Raw genomic sequence first — 26951 nt, forward strand, 5'->3', positions numbered from 1 at the left:
ATTTTATACCTGTGTCAAAGAATTGATCTTTTAAAAACAATGCATTGTTTGTTACCGAAATAAGCTTTGTATACTTTATTACAGAGATTTAGAGATTTAAAAATGAAAACAGATATATTTTTTTCCTCCTTTGCGTGAACTGACAAGTCATGTGACTAAATAGCCTGCCTAGATGATTGGCTGCACAGAAATATTTAGCATGCTAGTAAAAATTAAGCTCATCTAAACTTTTAAACATTTAAATCTTTTAAACAAATAGCTTTAAAACATTTATTTTATTTCACTTTATACTTTTTTTAAGCCTTTCTTTATAACGTCTGCATTGACAAAATCAGTTTTTCTCTGCATCACACTATTAAACCAATAACTTGTAAAGATAAAAACAGTGCATCTGTCTTCACTCCTGTCCTGCTCTTCCGCACCACTGCAAACAGGACAGAATAGGACAATCCTTTTAATGGCCTTAAAATCTTTTTCTTACCAGTCCTCTTAACTACTTTGACCACATTGTCTCTTGTGACCGAACTTGCATATTTGTGTGACCGTGAGTGTACGTCCAGATCGACCCAGGATCAGTAGGGTTTGGCTTACGCTTACATTTCCTCTCTTTGGCTAGTCTTAAACACATCTCACCCAAGCATAGAATTACACTGACCTCTCGGTTTTAATTAAAGAGGGTGAGCTAATGCAAGGTGAAGTGCACAAACACTTCTTTATATTGGCCTTTCTAATGAATAACGGCTGAACTGTCAGACAGATTTCCTCTACACGTATGCCTGATTGACATCCAAGCTCTGGCTATAAAACAGCCTGTCACAAACCTCTCAGCACAATTTGTATTCAAAATCATTCCTTGAAAGCACAAAGAAAATTAAACAAATAATTAATTTGCCATGAGATCTATCTCAATCATTTGTCGATTAAATGTTAAATGGAACAAATTGAAATGAATTAATCAAATTTCCCAGTGAAATACATGAGCTAAAGGCTGAGACTTGTGGTGGTAAAGGTGCCCTACTGATTTAAATCTGCAGCAAATGCTTAAGTCAGAAAGGAGACAGTTCATGTATCGCTTTCTGTCTGTGACTTTCATGCCTCAACCTTCAGATCCAATCAATGTACAAATGCCACAGCTTCATGGACAGAATTAAAGGTCAAAAATGTTCTCTAGCTGTTAAGAATACTACCGTACTACACCCTCTATTCTAAAGTATACAGTTGGAATATTGTGCATAGTTTTCGATTTACGGCATGCATAGAATACACACATGACCTACAGTATAACACATTTGTGCATCATTGCATACTGCAAATAATTCTATAATTGGACCAGTATACTGTAGTGTGCAGTATGCAGAAAACAATACACTAGCAATTATTATGAGTTATCAGTGTTTTGTTGGAATCAATGTATATGTATATGTATATATATGTATGTATATATATATATATATATATATATATATATATATATATATATATATATATATATATATATATATGTGTGTGTGTGTGTGTGTGTGTGTGTGTGTGTGTGTGTGTGTGTGTGTGTGTGTTGCCTACTTACAGAATATGTACTGAAATTAGCGTATCAATATGTACTGAAGTCAGGTTAGGGTTCTTTGGGTTTGAGTATTATCAGCCCATCAAATGCATATGTCTATAAGGAAATGCACACATGGAGAGACAGGCTTGAAGTTCGAACGCAATGGCCAATCAGGAGTTTTAATTGCAATCACTCATGCTCATATATATATATATATATGCTGGTTTCACTCTCAAATTAACAATGACTGACGTAGTTCAACAGACTATAAATGTATGTGAAAGTAAAAGTGAATTATGGCTGGAACACACTCCACTCATTTCTCTTATTTAATTCTGGAAACATCACTCGTGACGCGTCCCCTTTAAACTGCCCACCCTGCGGATAAGGTGAGGAGTGGTAGCGCGGACGGAGCGCGTGTCTCTAATCAGAAGTCTTTTGGTATGCACAGCAACGACTGACTGCAGATTCTATTTAACGCTTTAACTAACCGTCTAATGGTTTGTTGTGTGAACATCATGCAACAACTACTGAGACGTCGGCAAGCGAGGTAGACAGACAGGTAGGAAGAGATTCGAGACGTCTGTCGCTGCAGACTTCTTATGTATGATGTTCTGCATCTGTTCACATGTCAACATGACATCTTGAGAGAATTAGCATTTATACTGTATTGCAATCACTGTAAAAAATAGTAGGGTGCAGCTGTCACATTAAGGATCATTATAGATCTAACCCTTGATTCAACTGACTAGTCAAATTAAAACCTTTTGGCGAATAAAAAATGAATATGCAATTTTAGTTTTTGTTTTCAATAATGCATTTAACAGTGATAGTGCCATTACTTATCATTAAGGGGACATGTCTTTGATAAATAAATAGTTATCTAATTTTAAATAAGATTGGCTCATTGGTTATTACTGTACTGTTAATTTTTATTCTGAATATGTAGCTATTAAGTTTAATTAAAAATATTTAAAATAAATTATTTGGATAACTTTTGTATGGCTTGGTGGCATAAATGTACTGAGAAAAAAAGTATTAAAAAGTCTATTATTTCAGCCATTTTGTTGTCATGTGACCAGAAGAAATAAATAACATACTGATCACATCAACTGGAAAACTTCATATACATATAAATCATGATTATAAAAATATATAGTTTTTTGAAACATTAAAAAGTTCTCAAGTTTCAAAGTGCAAAAAAAATTATTATCTCTGACATACTTTGTCACTGACGCCTCACACACTACACAATAAGCAGTAGTTTATCAGTCACTTAAAAGAGCGTTCCCATTAATTAAAAAATTGACTGTCTAATTATCAATGTAATCCCTGAAAGACTAATACTTAATTGGCAAGCACGATGCTGTGCCTCCTGCAGAAATTTAACATTCATCTCTACTGTCGTTGTTACAACCTGTCTAGCAAGGCTGTGGTGCCCTTTAAGGACATCTTAATACCTCCTAAAGTGTGGAATGAAGAGATCCTCCTTCCTTTGCATCATACACTTTTTTCCTGTTCTTTCCTCCTTGTCCTTCTCAAACAACCTGCTGTAAGGAAGCTCTGGGCTAGACTAGGACACACCCGCATACTGTACCTCTCTGCCCCTCCTCCTTGCCTGCCCCGTTATGCACATTACGCCGGTGCACAGAGAGCTACGACAGACAGCAGCAGCCGGGATTTAAGGAATCAGATGTGTGTTTGTCCTTTTCATCTCAGCCACACAGACGCTGGAGTGCTATCCTCACTTTGAGAAGGCTGTCGAGACTTCTGGGAACCTGAGGAACCACAGGGGTGATTTAAAACTTTAACCTAGCAGGTACAATGTCTCATTTCTGAATACGTAAACTGGACTATTGAATACATGATGCTTTATTCATTTATTTGGTATTTGTGTGTGCATTTTATTATCTACAGTTATGCATCATGTATAATATAATGAGGAGGGAGTGAAAAGAAAGAGACCACAAAGTCTTGTTAAAGCCTAAAATGTATTTTCTGCAGTTTAATATTTCATAGGTTGCTTCTGCTGAATATTTTAGAGCATGCTGGCACTGTTTGGGACAAGAAACAATCCATTGAAATGCGTCCAACAAATATGTATACACATGTTGGCGCAGTGGATTAGACACATGCCTTTGGTGTGAAAGACCTGGGTCCGAATCCACTGTGAGACTCCAATGTGTCCCTGAGCAAGACATTTAACCGATAGCTGCTCCAGAGGCGTGCAACCTCTGACATATATAGCAATTGTAAGTTGCTTTGGATAAAAGCGTCAGTTCTTTGAACATTTGGGTATTTCATAAAAAAGGAGGAGAAAAGGGATAGGGAACGCACTGAATGGATACAGCATGGTAGTTTTAGGATGTGCATGTCTCATAGAGAAGGGCATCTTTCACATGACTGCGCTGTGAGAGAAGCAGTTTTATGTGAATGGATATTTGTCCATTGCAGCACACCAGAAATAATTGACAGGGCTTGTTAAAAACTTCATTTTGTGGTGCATTCTTTAAGACGATCAAGGAACTTTGCTTTTGAATGCGTAACTAAATATGCTGTTTCGTATTGAATTGTGCTATATTTAACTTTCTGCCTAAGCTTGACATTTTGTACTGACTGTGTGGTCTCTCTCCTGAATATTATACTAGGGACACACTTACAGTATATTATGATAAACAGTTCCAAAGCAGGACACTTTTTTTAGTATAGTTTTTTTTTGAATACTTAATATATATATATATATATTTCTTCATATATTATGTTGAAGATTTTTTTTTTACTTTTTTTTTATTATTAAAATGTAATGATCGTAAGGCTAAGTCATTAGCATCACATTTTTAAACAATGGTAATAAGTGTCCCACATTACAGAATATTTTAGACCAGGGATGTCAGATTCAGTTCCTTGAGAGCCAACTCCAACCCTGATTAAATACACCTAAACCAGCTAATCAAGGTCTTCAGACTCACTAGAAACTTCCAGGCAGTTGTTTTGTAGCTGGTCGGAGCTCCTCTCCACTGCTGGACAGTGGCCCTGCAGGATTGGAGTTTGACACTTTAGACCCTCTGTGGACACAATCGTAAAAAAATCTGCATGCTGTCTTAAAATATCTTTTGTTGTCTTTCAGTTGACCCACCCTGTAGCACGCTGTGACCCTCAGAGGTCTATGGTGTCAAGCCCACTTTCGTGAGGATTTCCCACCCAGTGGTGCCCCGCCCCCGTGAAAAGTGCAGGCCTTACCCTCCCCCATAATGACTGTGGCTACAGGCGACCCCTCAGATGAGGCAGCAGCACACCCTGGTCTTCCTCAGGACTATGACCCGGGAACGGAGCAGGAGTGCTGTGAGCGAGTGGTAATCAACATTTCGGGTCTGCGTTTCGAGACACAGCTCAAGACCCTCTCGCAGTTCCCCGAAACATTACTAGGGGACCCCAAGAAGCGCATGAGGTACTTTGACCCGCTCAGGAATGAGTACTTTTTTGACAGAAGCCGCCCCAGCTTTGACGCCATCCTCTATTACTATCAATCGGGTGGAAGGTTGCGGCGCCCCGTCAATGTCACTTTGGACGTTTTCTCAGAGGAGATCCGCTTTTATGAGCTTGGAGAGGAAGCGATTGAGATGTTTCGGGAGGATGAGGGTTTTATCAAGGAGGAGGAGAGGCCATTGCCTGAAAATGAGTTTCAGAAGCAGGTCTGGTTGCTCTTCGAGTATCCAGAAAGTTCTGGACCGGCTAGGATTATAGCAATCATATCTGTCATGGTCATCCTCATCTCCATCGTCAGCTTCTGCCTGGAAACCTTGCCCATCTTCCACAGCGATGAGGAGATTCACAAAGTCCCAGTTGCTGTCACTAACTCCACAACCATTTACACATCCACCTACTTCACAGACCCTTTCTTCATTCTAGAGACGCTATGCATCATCTGGTTCTCCTTCGAGTTCTTGGTGCGCTTCTTTGCTTGCCCTAGTAAAGCCAACTTCTTTGTGAACATAATGAACATGATTGATATTGTGGCCATCATTCCGTACTTCATCACGCTGGGAACGGAGTTGGCCGAGACAGCAGAAGATGGGCAGCAAGGGCAACAAGCCATGTCTCTCGCAATTCTGAGGGTCATCAGACTTGTACGAGTCTTCAGAATCTTCAAACTCTCCCGCCACTCGAAGGGACTTCAGATTCTTGGTCAGACCCTCAAAGCCAGCATGAGAGAGTTAGGACTTCTCATCTTTTTCCTCTTTATCGGAGTCATCCTCTTTTCCAGCGCAGTCTTCTTTGCAGAAGCTGACGAACCTGAGTCACAATTTTATAGTATCCCCGATGCGTTCTGGTGGGCTGTGGTTTCAATGACGACTGTTGGCTATGGAGATATGGTGCCCACAACCATCGGAGGAAAAATTGTTGGATCCCTCTGTGCCATTGCTGGTGTATTGACCATCGCCCTTCCTGTGCCCGTCATCGTCTCCAACTTCAACTACTTCTACCATCGAGAAACAGAAGGCGAGGAGCAGGCGCAGTATCTCCAAGTTAACGTGCCTAAAGCCGATTCACAAGAAGAGCTGAAGGGAAGTCGAAGTGGATCCACCATCAGCAAGTCGGACTACATGGAAGTCCAAGGAGGTGTCAACAACAGCAACGAGGACTTTCAGGAAGAGAACCTCAAAACAGCCAATTGCACTTTAGCAGATACAAATTATGTTAATATCAAAAAAATGCTGACAGATGTCTAGTCATCTGGGGAGCAGGTACCACTTGAATTATAAAAGGACTAGTAAGCCATGTTCGAAGGAGGATTGTGAGGTTGAACACCTCAGTTATTGTCATGAGTTTTCCAATCTCCAATTCTTCATTGAAAGTCTAACTGTACATCTAGGTCCATCCACAATCCAAGTATTCATCAATGTTTGCATGGTCGTCGTCTATATCATCCAACACCTTATCTGGATCAGGAGCCAAGAATTTATAAGGAACTGGTACACAATTAAACAGCACATATATTTCTGTATATTCCATATATTTCCATCAACATCTTACTCTCAAAGTCAAGCTTCGCCAAAGAAATGTCATCTGTGTGCTCTATCTGCTGTTAAAAAGGTTTGGGGTCACATGCAGTACATGTATATGAGATAAAGAATATTCACAGAAGTTTCATCCACAATCCTGCTGCTTGTTAAAGAACACCAATATTCACGTAGATTCAAGACAGGTGTCTATTATTTTTGCGGTTTGTGGTAATCAGGCTGGGAATGTCATTGAAAACTGCTTGCTTTTGTGTCGATAGCTATGTGTGGACCCAAACTAAGTATGTATGGACAGAACTTGTATCTACTCCTTCATGATTATCCTGCTGCAAAGCTTTTCAAGACAAGATGAATGTCTCTACATATCATATTTTATGTTATTTATAGTCTGCAGCATCTGGGTTCAATGTCATTCAGTGGCTTTTCTTTTCTCATTTCATGTCAGTTTTTATTTGCAGTTCTTCAGGAAAAGGAACACACAAAAACATATTAACACATTAAATGAATAATAAGCAAAATAACACCCTAGTGCCACAGAAAAAAAAATGCTTTATGTATTTTTTGTAAGAGCATACTGTTCAGTGTATATTCTGCTGGAAGCTGCAGAGGTTGGCCAAAATGTAGTTGATATTCAAATTACTTTGTCACTTAATGAGCCATATTGTAGTTCACATTATAGTGTTGCATGGCCTCAAAACCAATCCTAATGGCATGGATTTTAAGCTCAAGAGAAAGTGATATACAGAAACTAGTTCAGAAGCTAGAATATGACGACAATATGTATCTTGGTCTGTATATATACATATACAGTATACATCTATTTTTATCTGCAAAGTTTTATTGTGATCGAAAGGTGCTGTTTTCAGTTTCAGGTTTTGGTTTGTGAGTCAAAGTATAAAAAGACACTCAGCATTGCATTTGGATGGACAGTGTAGCATTAGGGCATTGATTGTTGGGACTCTGATTGTCTTAGCATCAGGTGACCTTGAAATCTAGACTTACAGGCTTACAAACGTATCTTATGATGAAGAAACTCTATAATGACAAACCACAATGAATCGACAGAAATAAACTATGGAAGTCAATACTGGCTTTCTACCAATGGTAGAAACTTGGCTCCAACCACAGTTATTGTGGCCTTTCGTTCAACTTATAGCCATTATCAAGGCAGCAAAAACTCTTTTTTTTTATTCTCGACTCTTTAGACACAAAATCCTTAGACTCTATATGGATTGACTGATGATTTTATTATTTGAATGTGGAACATGACTGTGTACCATTAGAAGGTTTTTCACCCACATCCATTCCAATCTCTCACCTGGGCTTGCAGGTGCCTTTGTCTTTGTCTCTTTTTTAAGCAGACTTTATGTGCTGATGCTGCTAATTTAGAAGCAGATACTGCTTTCACAGCTGCTGCTAATTATGTATTCTTTTTAAAATTAAGAATATAGACAGCAATGCAACACGCACAATTCGGGTTGGTTTAACAAAGTGTATAATCCTGAATGTTAAACCAATCTATCCAAATTGACGCCCCACAATGCATAGCCAGTGCCTAAGAAATGTACTAAACTTCTTTTTGGATGCTTTAAAGCTGAAGTGTGTCTTTTTTATGTTAAAAACGGTCTGTAATCCATTTGTGGATTAATTTCCCCCGAAAGTGTGGCGCTTTCGAATCACTGCTCTGATGTATAAGCAGCACAACACAGCAACATTGGCTCAACCAGTGGACTTTAAAGCAAAACTATCTGTCTGACACGTGGCAGACGGGGAGTGTTTGGAAGATTTCTTTTGAAAATCATTTTTGTAATTCCACTAGGGGAACAGAAATGACCCACTTCAGGTCTAATGCAGGCAAACAGCAGGTTTTCTATGCATGATTTCAGACAGTATGCTGTTGGTAATTCGCATGTCATCCTAAACCATATACATTAACATTTTCACCCTAACTTTATATATAATGTGTGACCATAACATGTATTGTGACCATAACATGTATTGTGCTTTTGGTGCTAGACCTGGCAGTGTAAAATGTCAGGGCTATAACAGTACCTCTTTGAAGCCTTGTTTTTTCCCTCATTGGACAGGCACATCTGTGAAACACTTTTGCCTGGTGCACCAGTTTCTTGTATCACATTTGATTTGTGTGTTGATTTTCTAAATGTCATTTGAAATGCTAAATGATGGCATTGAATGTCACAAAATCATTTGTTAGCATCTCATAATCAGCCTATAGTCACAGTTTAGAAAGGATGTGTATCAACTCATGCAATCTGTTTTTTTTTTTGGCCTTCACAGAAGTTTTTGTTTTAGAATAAAAATGATGGGGAGGAAAGGCAAATTCAGTCAAAACCATATAATCATAAAGTCATTCTGTTTATATTATTAATTCAATTTCATTTCAATTTATCACACAGATTTAGAGCAATACATTTTTAAATTAAATTAAATGACTACTTTTCTCCTATTCAATGAGGGGAAAAAATGTAGACTAGCACAAGTTCTGGATCATCAAATGTTGGTGTTCTAAAACAGAAAAGATCCAATCCATACTACAAGATTGTTAAAACAATGTATAAATAAGCAATTTAGTTATTGGCTAATGTTAACCAAGAGTCAAATGGCTAGAAAAGGAACATCATTTCAGAGGACACATTATTTATTTTTTCTTTTCTTTTATAAATCATACACCATTAATCCAGGACGATTACTGAGTAAATATGTAGATTTCATGTTAAAGCGTAAATGCACTGTTTAAAATACAGTGAAGTTGTACCTGTGAACCAGTGAACTGTTGTACTATGCTTTAATTGCCTTTGGCCTTATGAGTACATGACTAGGTTGCAGTGATTGAGACGAGTCCTGTATCTGTCCATCCCAAGTTGTTGAGCCTGCAAAGAAAGTCTCTCTTATTGCTTAATTATGCAATACAGTGTTATATGTGTGTGTGTGTGTTGGCATGTGTGTATATCCATAAAGCTCTTCAGACCCTATAGCCTGTGCTCAACAGTCAGACCAAGGGATGTCTAGACTTATACAAAAATTTCAATTGGCAGAGAGTTGTATGAGTCAGTTTCACCCCATTCTGGCTGTAAAGGACAAGCCCCAAGACAATGAACGTTTTACACTCCTGTTAGTGTGATCCAGTATGTAATATTCACTCTACAAAGCAGCCATGTTTTTTTAGGATGTAACCACTGAAAAACAGTATGTTCAGTGTTACTGGATATAAAAAAGCACTTTACAAGCACCAGTGGACAATCTATGGATTGAGTCATGCATATATCCCTTCCAAATGATCAATACTGCAAATACAACAAAAAGATGATATATGAAACCCAAGAGCTGTGTTGCTTGTTTCTTTCAATGTTGTCGTGCATTGTTTAAATGTCACAGATATGCTCAGAGCTATTTGGCAGATAATTTTAGAAAAGGAAATAATGATGGCATTGCATGTTTTCAGAACACCGGGAGCTTTTAGATGTCGATATAATTAGCTCATCCAGAGGAAAAGGTTGGTAGCTTCAAACCATTCAGGGAGAGGTGCCTGTTGGCATCTTTGATTTTACTCCACTGTAAGTGCTCAGTGTATAGTCCTCTGCACTTTCCACAGAGAGAAGGGTGTGCTAAAAACAGCCATTGGGAGCAAAATAGATCAAGATCATAGACAAGGCTGGTGTAGAAAGACTGTCAATGTATATCGGCATAAGCTCTGGAGAGTTAGAAGTGTGCAAAGTGAGAAAGAGACTGTGTGTGTGTGTGTGTGTGTGTGTGTGTGTGTGTGTGTGTGTGTGTGTGTGTGTGTGTGTGTGTGTCAGTAACAATAGGAGGAGGACAGAATGTTCAAAAGAGACAAGAATAGATGACAGAGAGAGGGAGGCGCTGGATCAAATATGACACCTTTGTGAAATATTTACGGATAGTCAAAAGATTTTGTCCAGCTTCCTATTCCACCCTATTCATAGAGTATTGATTATGTTTATGTTACTCTCATATCTCGAGACTCTGTGCTGTTTAGCCACTGAGTAATGGTGATTCCTTTCTAATGCATTTTCTTTGTGCTGTTTCGGGAATCTGGATTGGTTTTATCATTTATATGAATGTGTACTGACACTCACTTTAGGGTCAGGAAGTTACAGACTATAAAGTGGGTATAGAAAAGAATAATTGCATTTTGTTGCTTAACAGCCTGAAATGAAGATGGACACAGTTTTTGTTTTATCTAGCTGTACTTACTCAGTGCAACTTATAACATCCAAGTGAAAGATATAACACCAAAATGTAAGGGGAAAAAAATCCAATCACTGAGTTTAAAAAAGGAACACCCCCCCCCCCCCCTCCTAAAAATTACTTGTAAACTGTATCTAATCACCTACTGGCACATAAAACCATTTGACTGTCAACTGTGATCAGCTGTGCTCATTTTGATTAGCTCAGCATGAAAAAAGCATTCCTGGAGCATTTCAGTCCTTTGTAGTGCAATTGAAGCAAACAATACGCTAAGGGTGGAAAAGCACTGTCAAGGCACAGGCACAAGTCAGGAAATGGATACAAAGAAATTTCAAAGGCTTGATCAAAGCCTAGAAGCAAGGTGAAGTCTATTATTAAAAAGTGGAATGTATTTGGTACAACACAGACCCTTCCCGGATCAGGACGGTGCTCTAGATTGAATGAAAGAGCCTGGAGGAAACTGGTCAGAGAGGCGACCAAGAGGCCTACAGCCACTCTGAAGCAGCTGAAGTAATTTACGACAAAAAGTGGTCTTTGTGTGCAATAATATCACGAACTATCCACAAATGTGGCTTGTATAGGAGGGTTACAAAAAAAAAAACTCCTCAAGAAAGGCCACATGCATTCTGACTGAGCTCTGCCAGAATGCACCTTGACAATTTTGAGGCAGATGTTGCAAAGAAGATCTAGCAAATATTGCAAAGTCTAGATGTGCAAAGTTAGACGAATCCCAACAGACTAAATGCTGTAATTAAAGCAAAAGGTGGTTCAACAAAATACAGACACAAGCTGGTGATCCTTTTTCCAATGCAGATTATTTTTATAATTTTTTTTTTTTGTTTGTTTATTACATGCTGGTGTTCTATCTTTCACTCGGATGTTATAAGTTGCACTCAGTAAGTACAGCTGGATAAAACAAAAACTGTGTCCATCTTCATTTCAGGCTGCAAAGCAATAAAAAAATAGATTATTTTATAGGGGGTGATTCTTTTCTATACCCACTGTATTTGCTATAAAAATATTTTTTTTATCCAAAGAGACTTGACAATAGGACAATTTAAGCAATCAAAGGCAACAACAAATTATTTTTTATAATAAATAAAAATGAAAACAAGAAGAAATATTAGGGAAAAGAATAGGGAATGCTAGAGTTAGATAATACATATTAGTGTGACAAATATGGATTTAAATTCGGGAAAATTCTACATACAAGCTTGTTTAATCCCAATGCCTCAGCGTGCTGGCGCTGCCCAAGGTAATGTTTCATTGAAAAGGAGAGCATAGATGCCCTCTAAAGGCTATGTGCTGAAATAAGGCACATATATTTTCACTGTCTAGCAGCAATTTTTTGGTTTTGTTAATGGATTGTCTGAAAAATGTCTAGGTCATATTTCACTCACATTGCCCTAACCACCTGTGTTTGTTTACCACAGAAATGCCACATACCGTTGGATTTAACAGCCTCTGTCAGGTTTTCTATTAGGAAAAAATCAAGGATTTATTAACAAAATCACTGAATATAGAGAGTAAGTCCCTGGAGTGTGTTATATTGACAAATAATAAATCATCTGATATGAGAAAGTTCAGCAAAAGATGTTGTAAAGAGTTGAGGGCTTTCCCAGACACTGAGTCATTATGACACATTTGGCTGAAACCAGGGTTATATCGTCCACTTGTGCAAGCCTCTTGTAAACTTCTAAAGCTGAACTTTTACTATGTAATGTTTGCCTAAGGTAATGTTTCATTGAAAAGGAGAGAATAGATGCCCTCTAAAGGCTATCTCCTGAAATAAGGCACATATATTTTCACTGTCTAGCGAGAGCAATTTTTTTAATTTTTTTTAATCCTGTTTAACATTAGAAATTTAAGTAAATTCATAAACACATTCTTAATCTTTATTCTATTTTTATTTTATTTTATTTATTTATTTATTTTTTCACAATTAAGCAGATCTTTACCCTACAATTATAATAAAAAAGGTCAAGACGTAGTGTTTTTAAAATTAAATTAGATAAAAAAAAATGTTTTAATTAAACTTAGGACAACAGATATTACCATGATGTATACTTCCTATTGTACTTGACAGATTTATTAAACAATTGAAATATTAATTTACTGTGCTTAATTGTTATGAAAATAAAGTCGCCATGCAAAAAAAAAAAAAAAAAAAAAAAAAACTTAGTTGACCTGGAAGTAGAAAACATATATTTTATTTTATATGCAGCAGTGCACCAGTGGCATTAGTATTCAGCCTTTAAATCTCCTTTCTGCTCCCAAGTGTTCAGGTGCCATATGGCCTGGACTCAGATCCAAGGACACGGCCTCCTGAGCCACACCCTCCACCCTGAGAGATGGAAAACCGGTGGATCAGAGGGAGACTTCACTCACACTGGTATAACCGGCTGTGTTTGTTTACCACAGATATACCACATACTGTTAGATTTAGCGGCCACTGTTAGGTATTCTATTAGAAAAAATCAGGGCTTTATTGACGAAATCACTGAATGTAAAGAGTAAGTCCATAGAGTGTGTTATATTAACAAATAATAAATCATCTGATATGAGAAAGTTCAGCAAAAGATGTCACAAAGAGTTGAAGGCTTTCCCAGACACATTATGACACATTTGGCTGAAACCAGGGTTATATCGTCCACTTGTGCAAGCCTCTTGTAAACCTCTAAAGCTGAACTCTTACCAGGTTTTCTTTCATTCCTCATAAGTCTGTATGACTGTGTCTCCTGCTGGGTCTATTGATGTAAGGTGTACTGATGTGAGGTGCAGTGTGATTCTTGTAACCTACTAGATGTATGAGAAGTCTTGAAAATACCCATCATGAGTTAATATTTCATCACCAGCTGCAAGCTCAGCATAGTCTCCCTCCAACCTGGAATCTTTCTTATGGAAACCAACAGAAATGTCACAGATATTAGTTCAGTTCAGGTACTAAACAGAATTTAAATAAATGCAAAAGGAAGAGCTGGAAAGTATAAATATATAGTTTACGCTGCTTAAAATAAACTATCCAAAAGGGGGTTTTCACAAGGATGACATAAAAGAACCATTTTGAGTTCCTCAAGGAACGTTTTTGTCATTAGTTCTTAAAAAACTTTTCCTTTTTTTTCTTTGTGTGAGGAACATTTTAATTATCTAAAGATCCTCTGTGAAATGGAAAGATCCATTGATGTTAAAGGTTCTTGACAATAAAGAACCTTTATTTTTAACAGTGCAGGGTCAGAGTGAAAAGGTTTAATTCTCTCAACTCCCTAATATTAAAGGGACTGATTATCTAAAAAAAAATAATAATACCATTCTGCCATTATTTATGCATTTGTTTCGCACCTGAATGTGAGCTAAAGTATCCAATAAAATACAAAAGAGAACACTTTACCTGTAAGCAGATGATTTTGCTCTTGTCCACTAGAGGCAGTGTCTAACAACACAAGTTTCAGCAACACATAGTATCTGTACAAAAAGCATGTCTACTACAGAGGGAACATCACTAGAGAGAAAGGGACAAAATAATATGCCAAAAACTCTTAAAAATAAAAGTTTCAATAGTTTTTTTTTCTTTCTTTTTTTTTTGCAGTAATACTACAGATCTAAAATCCCATGGATTTTACAGGTATTTCATGGAACCATGGATGCCAATAAAGAACCTTTATTTTTAAGAGTGAAGGACAAATTGAAACAACACATTTGTCTCAGATCTCAGTCTCAGATTAGGCTAATTCAGTGAATTCTGTCCTAAAATTAAATAACATTTTATATTGTATTCTCAGGTAAACAAGTGTTAAGCGAATGAGAGTCCTACATAATTTTTTGGTGGCAAACCAAATTATCCCAAATATTTCAAAAATGAACATTCCTTACAGTTTGCATGTTTGGAACTTTGTGAATGACACGCATTCCAGTTCTGTGGGTGTAGATTCTGTTGGAGCCTGATTGTGTTTAAAATAGCCAGAAGTTGTACTTCAGGTATACGTCTAAGAGCATTAGATGATCATTATCTTTAAGACAAGAAGAGTGTTTTCTCTTAACTGTAAATATTCTGGAGGTCAAAAGTAAAGGTTTTATGTTGATAGTTGCAATGGTTCAACTCAGGATTTTCAATTTACATATATTTGACCGTGTGTAAAACTCTCGGATGGATTTGAAAGATTCTATGCCGTAAACTTTAAATATTTCACATACTTTTGAAACTTTAATGTTTAGTTGATACTGATAAGCACTCGTCGACACAGTTGTAAACACTACGGCTTTCTTCTTTCATGAGGGGGTTTATAGCCACGGTATCTTTGTTTCCAGGCAGAACGTTAAAGGACGCAACACACATCTCCTGGAAATCCTGTAGAATTCAGCAATCCGATGATGACTTCAACACTCCTGAAGTGTTTCCTCTTTTGTGTCCCATATGCATCAGACGATTAGCCAGCGGTCTGTGGGTGTAACGTCTGAGGCTGAGACTACCCTCTAGGTAACAAGATGTACAAACACTGCCCTCCAACAAGCATCAGTTTCAATACTATGTTAAATCTACCGTCTGACCCATTTTCATAACCAGACCATAAATAAACTAGCATTTAAAGAATCAATGCGATTAAAACAACCCAAACAACCCAAGAGGTGTAAATGTTAAAAACCATTCATTTATAGAAAGCATTATCTTGTTGTAAGTGAATTGGACTACATAAAATCAATGGAGCCATTCCATTACTCTCAGATATTGATCGCATCCAGCAGGAAAAGAGCAGGCTGGGCTCAAGTTTGCGAGAGTCTGGGAGAGTGTTGCTAAGGTGATAGACAATATGCATCAATGTGGGCAGGTCTGTGAAATACTATAAACAAACTAGACCTTAATAGGACAAGTTTCATTTCACATGTAAGACTACACAAGCGAGCGACAGCTAACCCTTGACACACAACAGCATAGCCATTTACAGAGCCTGCAGAAACAGTTTGGACGCTTAAGCCACACTTTTAAAAAGTATCTATGTCAATAAATATCCTACCTAATGAATTCATTTTTTTTTTAATATATTCAATATTTAGCCTAACAAACTTATTTTTGTTAAATGTTATACAACAAACTGTAAATACAGTATATGCACTGCTGTTCAAAATATGGGGTTGGTAAGATTATTTAATGTGTCTGAAAAAAGTATCTTATGTTCACCAATGCTGTGTTTATCTGATTAAAAATTCAATAAAAACAGCACAACTGTGAAATATTATTAGAGTTAAAAATGATTGTTTTCTATTTGAATACATTTGATTTATTCCTGTGATGCAAAGCAGAATTTTTAGCATCATTACTCCAGTCTTCAATGTCAAATGATCCTTCAGAAATCATTCAAATATGCTGATTTGTTGCTCAAGAAATAATTATTAGTAGTAGTGCTGAAAACAGTTGTGCTGCTTCATATTTTTGTGGAAACTGATACTTTTTTTCATGATCCTTTGATGAATAGAACAATAAAATAACAGTTTATATTTAAAACATATACATTTCTTTACTGTCTCTTTTGATCAATTTAATGCATCTTTGCTGAATAAAAGTATGAATTTCTTTAAAAAAAAAAAAAAAAGTATCATATTAACCCCAAAATGACACTTTCTGAATGTGCAGTTGGAAGGTCTACCATTAATTGGCATCGCATTACATTTAGTTTATATTACTATGCAATGAATGTTATACCTCTGTAAATGCACAACTACTTTTTGGGGTCACTGTTTAAAAAAAAAAAGCCAACAGTTTTTAATCATACCTTGCACACAGTGACTCCAAGGACAGAATGAGTACACAAATATAAATGTTAAAAGTTTGTAGATGGAAAAAAAGTCAGAAAGAATACTGCAACACATGCAAGTTATACAGCTTGTTCTCGAAAATGTGCCCTAAAAATATCAGCCCATGCTTTCCAGCTATAAATAATCAAATAGGAGGGGGGCACGGCTACATTCAGACCCCATTCCTTTCAAACGTTACTCTGTTTAAACTCTAATATGCCTTTTTGCATGCCAGATTGCTTCTGCTTAACCAGTGCAAACAACAGCGGTGTTGTGGGGCGTCTCTGCTGCTGTACAGGCTGGCCAGATGGCTCCTCAGTGTGAGACTGATATAAGTGTAAACGACTCTGGAGAGCTGGCGCGCACCTGTGAGAGCCGTTGCAGAGCTAATTCAGAGGGGTGGCTGTGCTGACATGCTGCTTCCAAAACTGGCAGGTACAGATAGTTTGCTTCCAAAATAGGTGTGAATCTGTAATTGATATGGTCTGTTTTACTAAGAAATTTTTAGCTGAGGGAATGAGATTAACAGGCGAGTTTTCGAATAAATTAGAAGGACAATCCCACAATAGCTACATAAAAAACATTCTCTATTGTCATTTATAGGGGCTTTTGCTAATTTATACAGCCTGAGTGATACTCTGGACTACATCCAGAACCCTTTATAGGCTTGATCCCTCTGGGCGAGTGGATCATTTCTGGTCTCACTGGGAACCTGCTGCTCAATGCTTTGATGGGTATGAATGATGCAGCAATGCAAATGAAGCAACTGTAGCCAGCTCCACATTACTTAAGACAATTAAAAAGAAAAATGGGTGTCTGCATCAGAACACTAAAAATAAAACAAACAAAAAAAAACAAATAAATATTTACTCATTTTAAACTACAAAAGACATACACACACATACATACATACATAATGAGATATATATCGCCTTGGTATTATAAGCCTCTATCTGAAATTTTTGTCAAAACTGAGTTATTCACATATTCTTCTTCTGTGACAACTTATTTACATTATGTGAATTTTTTATTTTGTATTTTTTGGGGGACTTTTTATTTGAAAAACAAAAAGTTCTATCTACAGGGTCGAATGGAATGCAAAAACTTTGAAGCTCATTATCTCAAAAATACTAAGAATGCAGACAGAATTAAAAGGATAAAATTATATGACAGAATATAATTGGATTCATAAAACAGCTGTGCACTCCTCATATAATAGTCTATATACACTCATGTGTGTGTATATACACACTATATATATATATATATATATATATATATATGAAAAAGTGAAAGTGAAAGTGAAAGTCATGACAATTGCCAAGTGTGGTAACCCATACTTGGAATTGGTGCTCTGCATTTAACCCATCCAAGTGCACTCAAAGCAATGAGTAGTGAACACACACCTGGAGCAGTGGGACGCTATATCCAGTGCCCAGGGAGCAACTGGGGGTTCAGTGCCGTGCTCAAGGGCACTTCAGCCATGGGTATTGAGAGTGGAAGAGAGCACTGTTCATTCACTCTTTCTGTCTCCCATCTCAAATAATAACTGGCTGCTCATTCTGTTAATCTGGTGAACCCTCGACTGCTGGCACTGGTTCTGCTTAAGTTGGCAAGAGCCTCAAGAATGAATTACAGTCAGCCTTCCAGCGCACAGGAAACTTGGGATGTAGAATGAGGGATTTTGCTCTCATATGGAATATGACACTGTACTAATTGCCCCTCACTGTTCTCTATATGCCATTACCACAAGCTCAAATGAATACTCAGCAGATATTTTAGATTACATAAAAACTGCCAACTGTGTCTGAATCAGCTCAGATGAAATGTGATTCATGATTGTTTTCCCCAGGTGTAGTTATGCAGCAAACAAGCCATGTGTTGTCTTAAACAACACATGGCTACAAACACTTAGCCCACCAATGTCTCATCTCCTCACCTTTTGTTTGAGTTTCACAGTTGATCATTCAGCACTTCTGCGACCTACTCAAAACCCTTAATGAGGCCTTGCTTAACATTTATAGAGATATATAGATTGTTTGGTACCAAATCAGTGTATTGCAGTGCTTAAATACATTCTTATCTCGTTGTATTTTTCATTTGCAGTTGCTAGACATCAGCAAGAGGCTAAAAGAAGACTTGATGAATAGCCCCTTTCACTTCTGCCCCTGGACCCTAAAAAGAATTGCACTGGTTCTCCTTTATAAGCAGTTTAATGTTCTGGACTGTGCAGTCTAGTTAATTTGCTGTTTGTATGTGTATGTGTATGTTAGCTGATGGGGGAGTAAGGAGCCCAAGAATGTATGTGATGTGATTTGTGTGCATTTTTCTGCAAGTTAAAGTTTGTGTAAATGTGTGTTCTTATGTGTTTGACAGTAATGCCAATTCAGGTCCCACAGGCTGATATGATGGAAACAGGCCGAAACATATGTGATGTGTGCATTATACAAGTGTGTGTGTGTGTATTCCTGTGCATTAAATAGTGTGCCAATGTTCAGAATAGAAAATAGCTTTCTACTCTATAGAGTATACAACCTATTAAAAGTAAAAAAAAAAAAAAGCTTTGTTACACAATAACTGTATCAAGCAGTAGTGTCAAATTACATAATATATGTATGTTCAGTTCAGTGAGTGACTTTTAATTAAAAATTAATAAATAAATAAAATAAACATTATTTTGCATTTTTAATCAATTTATACACTACCATTCAAAGTTTGGGGTCAGTAAGATTTGGGTAAAAAAAATCTATCTACTGGTGAGCAAAAGATAAATATTATTTTTCAAAAAGTGAGCTAATTGTGGGATACAATATTCTACACAATAATGTGTCCATTAGATGGTATAATCCTACTAGATATTTCACCTGTCTCTATAAATATGATCTCTTATGTATGAACTCATTAATACAATTTATTAGTCAATACCTGGTTCATCCCTCTCAATGCCAGGATGAAATTCGACACAGAATGTCGTTCCATTGCACTTTTCTATGTATAAAGTTGCAAATGTCAACATTTTGAGCTTGTCTTCCAAGTATTCTATGACCATTAGCATACTATATGTACTCTAGTATGCTACTCCAAACATAGATTAAGTGTCTGTGTAACTGCATACGTCTATGAGTGAGAGTAACTGTTAATATGTGAATGTGTGTGAGTGTCTCACACCTTGGAGATGTTGGTCTGTTTGCTTACTGAGCTCCTGCCGTCCTTTACTCAGTGCTGTATACCCTGCAGAGCTCCTGCCGTGGGGTACTGCTCTGACACCCCAAAACAAAGAGACAGACAGAAAGCGAGAGAGACGCAAACAGAAAGGAGAACCCGGTCTAAGGTTCATAAAGCCAAGCCAGATGTGAAAGGTAAGGTGTGTGTGTGCGTGTGTGTGTGTGAGCATGTGCGTCTCTCTGATGGCAGCCGTGGGTCTCAAGTTACTCAGGAGGAATAAGATTACTGAAAGAGAGAGAGCTTAAACAGAAGAAAAGGGTGTGCAGAAATCTGATTGTAACGTAGGCAGAGAAGAGGAGCAAGACTAGAGAGGGACAGAGGCAAAAAGAGGAGCCATACTCATCCTGGATCACAACGCTCACAGAAGGACCGTCCTGCCACAGAGGTTTTCCCTGGTGGGTATTTCATTGAGCGTTTGTCCGTGTTTGGTTTTATGAATGTGCTTAAGCATGTAATGTTGGTCGCTTGGATTCTGTTTTTTAGAGAAGATATAAGTAAGAGTGTGGATCAAATTTAATGGATATGAATGGAGCTGTTACAGAAGTTTAGAAAGCTAGATACTGTTATGTGTTCTCTCTGGCAAGCCACATTGTTTTATACAATATGTGCTGTGAAATTTGATTATTTATACTTTTTCTGTATTTAGCTTTAAGAATTTAGGATTGAGATGAAGATTAGAAATAGTTTGTTGTTTGATGTGATGTTGAATTTTGGAATGAATGATGGTTCAAAAGTTTTTGACTAGTATATATGGGTAAGTAAGTCGCTTTAAATTATTGTATTAGTACATTTTAATCTCTTTTTGAAATATTATAATCAATATATTGGCAAGTTCAATTTCTTCAAATATTTAAAGGGATACTGACCCTTTAATAAGACATTGCCTGATTGGTAAAAGCACAGTTCTAAAATAAACATTTTTAATTTAAAGAGATAATTGCCCAAAAATATAAATTCTTTCATTATTTATTCACTTTCATGTCTTTGCAACTTGCATGACTTGTTCTTCTGTGGAACATAAAATAAGATATTTTGAAGAATGTTTTGGAGACCATTGACTTCAAATTTATGGACCCAAAACTAACAGATATTTCTCAAAATGTTTTCTTTGGATTTCCACAAAGGAAAGAAAGCTATACAGGTTTGGAATGACATGAGAGGGAGTAAATGAGCGTTTTCATTTTTGGGTGTGCTGCTTTAAATCATCTGACTTGTAAACTAAGACATCTATAGCATATTGTCTCCTAATATTTCTGTGATGCAAGCCAGTGGATGCAAACAATCTAACACATAAAGTATGTAATGTGCCTTTACACATGCACCTGCCCTAGGGTACTTGATACAAAACAATGACTTTGTACCTGTGATGCATGTGGGGACACTTTCCCGCACATTGGTGATCAATCTTCTAGACACATGCGAGCACACACACACACACACACGCAGCTGAAGGATATAGATGTCATCTCTGTCTGTGGTGCATTTACATAACTTCAGCATTTTCCCCAGACAAAGCTCTACAGGATAAGGACAGAAGTTTCTGTCACTTGTAACTTTTGTCCATCCTGCCATCTCTATATAACATATATATATATCAATGTCAAAAATGTCAAAGTCAATGCAAGCTTACTGTCATTAAACAGGTAAAGATGTTAGTTTCCTTTTCTTTCACTAGGATGTTGCAGTTACAGTTGAATAATGTAGGAAATAAATATAAAGAAGCACAATAAATAATAAATTAAAAAAAAGGTGCAGAGTGCATGGGATGCAGGTAACAAAGGCAGCACAAAAATATTACAATTGTGTAGCTTAACTCTTTCTGAGAAGAGTATACTTAAAATAGAGGCATTTTTATTTTTATTTTTTATCAAATATATGTAAAGGGATAGTTCACAAAAACCAAAATCATTTAATCACCCTCAGGTTAGCCAAAACCCTTTATTCTTTCTTCTGTGGGACACAAAATAATATATTTTGAAGAAAGATCAGTTCTAAAACACATTTTTTCTAAAAAAAAATAAATAAATAAAAAAAATGAGTTCCACAGAAGGAAGAAATGCATACAAGTTTGGAAGAACATGAGTATGATAAATTATTTTTGGGTGAACCAACCCTTTAAGTTAGATGCAGATTTTGAGTCATACTGTATGTGGCCACTACAGCTGGGTGAATATCAATTTAAGCAGTTTAATACTTTTATTCATCCTTGAGCACTGGTCAATTTTTCCTTAAAAATTAAACACCAGCACTGCAAACATGCACTTAGCATATAATGAGGCCATTTTGCCAATGCTGTAAAAAATGTGGCCACATGAAACCCACCCATCCAACAATACTCGTCTGACAATGGAAAAGATAGGCCCTGCTGTATACTAATAGGGTCAATGGAATATAACGCGGACGAAGGTGAGAGGTGTGCGTTACCTTCCAGTGTAACCACACAAGCTGTCATGGAGCCAGAAGCTTTTCTTTTTGGCGGCTGCGGGTTTTATGGTGTCAAGTGGTAGGGGTAGCTGTTTAAATGATCTGTTCAGGTTATGGTTACCTGTCTCCATTAAACTCACTGGAAAATAGAACGCTGTAGATAAGAAGCCCAGACTGGACCTTTGACCTGCACCACTGACCATGAGAGGAACAGCACTGGAGTTGGTTTAGGAATAAAGTGGGTTGAATGTGTATATTAAAATAATATTCTAGGTTATACATCTTAAACTGTCACAGATGCTGTTGATTAATACAGAAACTAACAACGAACCTCAAACTAAATAAAAATCTTTTAATATATCGTACCATAGGGCACTTACAATATTTATCTTCACCAATTGGTATAAATAACTGAAATTAAACTGTAACACATTGATTATAAAAAACAATCATAACCATTATAAAAAAAAAAAAAACATTTGCACAGACATGCCTAATGAACTATTTGGCTTCAATAATCAATTGCTTCTCCACTAGAGCATAATGTACAGGAGAGAATGAGAACGTAATTAAAATAGAAATTAATGGAGCTTTGCAATATAATATTTTCTTATAAGTATAGCACAAGATTAGTGTAATTACTTGCCATTATTATCTGTTAAAATGAGTTTAACTTATATTAAACCTGGAACATAAAGTCTGAGGTCTTAATCTTTTAATATTTGACTTTTAATATTTGACAGCGCAAGTACAGCTCTATTGCTGTTAATGCTTGTTTTACGATGGCTAAGAAGTTAATTACAATTGTTGCTATAAGAAGCCATAAGGGAGAAATGATAATAAAGTTCTCAGCTCTCAAGCACACTTGGCAGTGGATAGAGAGCACAGGAAAACACGTTCAGTTTGAATGTAATATTTATGCTTTATTATCAACATTCAAGGAGAGACTAAATATTTTAGTTATAATGTATATCCTTTCAGGATATTGGCCATGCCAAGCTTGTATAGCTTAGAAATTGCCAGTAAAGTATCACAAATGTTGTTAAAGTATTATTCACTGAAAATTAAGACATGAGTTCATGTGAAAAGCAGAGATGACTGATTCATTTGGTAGAGGTGCTGGATTCATTCTCATATCCGTTGAGTTGTTCATTTGGGTTAACTATTTTAAGTGAATTGGTTGATTTGTTAACGCATCAGACATATCTGATGACTGTTAAATTCACAGTCAAATTTCAGTGCGTTCCTTATACAAAGCTATCATACAGAATCACAAGACTTGGAATATAGCACATCTTTCATTGTATTTTAATACGTTTTGAAACACTTGAAAAGAAGATCCTACAGTATTGAAACAATAAAAAGGTGAATAACTACTCTTCATTTTTGACTGAACTAATGCCTAATCTATAATGTCCGTGCTTCATTTTGAATGGTCTGCAGCTATGGGCATCATGTTAGCCAAGATTTTATTGTTCGAGTAAAATAATTGAGCCTAAAAATAAAATCTCTGTTCCTTTTTCTTTGTCTTGTTGTAGAGTTTATATTACTTTAGATTGCTTTAATTGTTTCCTTTCCTGACTAAGGTGCAACCTTACCTTCCATGAAGTAACAACTGTTTTGTTCCCTTTGTCTTTATCTGCAGATCAGGTGACAGTATCTTGGGATTCGGCTCACTGCTGCAGAACCATCCTGAATCTTCTCTAATCTCTTCGCACTTTGTGGTGCAAAGTGGGCTGGCTGGCCTGTGCTTTTTGATGCCTGTCTGTCATTTCATCTGCGGTTAGGAGCCTGAGCTCAGCCCCTGGGAGGGGAAGGAGGCCATGGAGGTTCCTCTAGTCAACTTTGAGAACCTGGATGACATCGGAATCAATCTGGAAGACCCGAGTGACTCGGGATATCCAACCTCATCCACCTCAGATGCCCAGGAAACAAACCATGGGAGCCATGGCATAAACTCAATCCCCCACTCACCTCAGAGAGTAAGACAGCCGAGGCGCTCACTGGCCTCTCCACCAACACTCAGCAAAAAAAAAAGAACATCAAGCTGCAACAGCCTGATTTCCAACTGGAAGGTTCTGATGAGCAGCGAGGGCAGTCCCAATGAGGCTCTGCTAGGAAAAGTAACCAAGGATTGTTTCGAGGACTATTTCGCTGAAAAGGAGAAATTCTACGAGGGTGAACAAAAAGTAGTTATCAATGTCTCAGGGATGATGTATGAGACAACACTTAAAACTTTGAATCAGTTCCCAGATACCTTGCTGGGAGACCCCATGAGAAGGATTGACTATTTTGACCCCATGAAGAATGAGTATTTCTTTGATCGCAACCGCCCGAGCTTCGATGGAATCTTGTATTTCTATCAGTCTGGAGGTAAGGTTCGGAGGCCAGCAAATGTGCCATTGGATGTGTTTGCTGATGAGATAGTGTTCTATCGACTAGGGCATGATGCCATGGAACAGTTCAAGGAAAATGAAGGTTACATCAAAGACCCTGAGCCTCAGCTCCCAACCATTGAGCTTCACCGTCAATTTTGGCTTCTCTTTGAGTACCCAGAGAGCTCCAGTGCTGCCAGGTCAGTGGCCTTAGTGTCTGTTCTTGTCATCACTATATCTATTTGCATCTTCTGCCTGGAGACGCTCCCTGAATTCCGTGATGATCGCGAATTTATGCCTGCTTTTGTCAACTTAACCCATGATGCCAATGGAACGCTTCTATCCCCTACTCCTCGTCCAAAGGCCCTGCTCTCTGCCTTTACTGACCCCTTCTTTGTGGTGGAGACCATCTGCATCATTTGGTTCTGTTTTGAGCTTATAGTACGTTTCATAGTGTGCCCCAGCAAGAGCGAGTTTTTTAGCAATATTATGAATGTCATTGACATTGTGTCCATTATGCCCTACTTCATAACTGTCATAACAGAACTGATGGCCGCCCACGACAAAGACCCCATCGCCAACCAGAACATGTCTCTGGCTACACTGCGTGTCATCCGATTAGTGCGTGTCTTCAGGGTTTTCAAGTTGTCCCGGCATTCTAAGGGCCTCCAGATTCTAGGCCAAACCCTGAAGGCCAGTATGAGGGAGCTGGGCTTGCTTATTTTCTTCCTTTTCATTGGCATCATCCTCTTCTCCAGTGCCATTTTCTTTGCTGAGGTTGACGAACCTGATACTCAGTTCGTGAGCATCCCGGAGGGATTCTGGTGGGCTGTGGTCACAATGACGACGGTTGGCTATGGTGACATGTGCCCTATCACATTGGGAGGAAAGATGGTTGGGATCCTCTGTGCCATCGCTGGTGTACTGACCATTGCACTTCCCGTTCCTGTCATCGTCTCCAACTTCAACTACTTCTACCATCGTGAAACAGAGCAGGCGGAGAAACAGGTGATTGAGGTTGCTGCTGAGGCTGCTGCAAATCAGAAACGTATTTCTGAAGAGAAGTATGAAAGCAATTACTCGCTGGACAAGAGCAATGGGAATTGGCAGACAGGGAAAAACAGTGTTCCATAAGGATTGGTATATTTCTCATGACTGGCAATAATGACTGTACAACAATGCACTTAGAAACTCTCAGTTTTATGGTTTGACAACTGCTTTATTTAGAGTTCTACATATGTACCTAATGCTATGCATATACCAACAGTACCTTTGCAGACTGTGCTGTTTCAAAGGGAGACCTCAAACAGGACTATAAAACCTCAGTAGCACTGTTTACTAAAATGAAGCAGAATTTTGTAAGGAACATCCCTTTAAGGCTTTACAATAATACAACCTGAAATGCACTGAACTGAAAAAGAGAATATGAAACACAGAAGAACAAAAAAAGATTCTCAAGTCATCATTTGTGAGGCAAAGGGCTGCATTTAACTGAGGTCAAAACAAGCATTTAATTAATCGCAATTAAGTGCCTGTGTTGCCGAATCCCATAAAATAATGCAGAGGAATCATGAATATACACTCAAAGCATCCACCTTTTGCTGACGTTGTCATCTTTTAGAGTTTTGCACTGACATCACCTTTTGTCCCTGCTGCTTGTAAGAGAAAATGCTTATGCCAAACTGTTATCCATCATTCAATGTCACCGAATGTCTCCTCTAACAGCCTTGATATGTGTCACACGTAATCAGGACTGTTTGGAATTTAAAAACAGTATCCTACGCATGCAAGTATGTTATATTTGGATGACCCACCGTGCTGTGGCAGCATCTGCTTTCTGCTCGTCCCAAATTTCATCTGCTGTTTCTATTTTTGTCAACATACACACAGAATGAGATTCTAGAACTCTATCTTTAGGCTGAGATTTCCTTCTATGCTGAGTGAGTTCAAGGTTTGGTACACACCTCTGCTTGGCAATTTCAGTCAAATATATTAGTTTCACATCATATCTTGTCCCTTGTTTGAACAAATATATATGAAAGTATAGATGATAGCTAGTAGGATACACAGCACTTCTTCACCTATAGGCTTCACTGGCCTGCTATCATCCTTACTCATTATGCACATGAATATGTGGAATATGTTTGTTTGGAAAATGCACAAGAATTTATGCATGCACGTATATGAGTTAGCAATTCAAAATGTATACCTGTTGGTCAAACGGTGCACACACACACAAAAAAAAGCTTTAATTTTGGTTGGTTTAGTTGTTGGAGACAACAAGTGTTATTTAGAAGCAGTTTTCCTTGTATCACACTACTTTATGCTGACTTGACAAGCCAA

The 26951-nt window shown here is 37.5% G+C and overlaps 2 protein-coding genes across 2 annotated transcripts; both read left to right on the forward strand.

Moving 5' to 3' along the window:
• The first annotated feature begins 3090 nt into the window (after window positions 1-3090).
• On the forward strand, window positions 3091-9909 carry LOC128015924 (potassium voltage-gated channel subfamily A member 2-like). Its single transcript, XM_052600177.1, has 2 exons — window positions 3091-3365; window positions 4674-9909. The coding sequence occupies exon 2, from the start codon at window positions 4798-4800 to the stop codon at window positions 6274-6276; it is 1479 nt and encodes a 492-aa protein (XP_052456137.1). The 5' UTR covers window positions 3091-3365; window positions 4674-4797; the 3' UTR covers window positions 6277-9909.
• A 14147-nt stretch (window positions 9910-24056) lies between these two features.
• On the forward strand, window positions 24057-25742 carry LOC128015168 (potassium voltage-gated channel subfamily A member 10-like). Its single transcript, XM_052598844.1, has one exon. The coding sequence runs from the start codon at window positions 24057-24059 to the stop codon at window positions 25740-25742; it is 1686 nt and encodes a 561-aa protein (XP_052454804.1).
• Window positions 25743-26951: the final 1209 nt, after the last annotated feature.

The sequence above is a fragment of the Carassius gibelio genome, chromosome A6 (genome assembly GCF_023724105.1).
Source record: "Carassius gibelio isolate Cgi1373 ecotype wild population from Czech Republic chromosome A6, carGib1.2-hapl.c, whole genome shotgun sequence".
NCBI lineage: Eukaryota > Metazoa > Chordata > Actinopteri > Cypriniformes > Cyprinidae > Carassius > Carassius gibelio.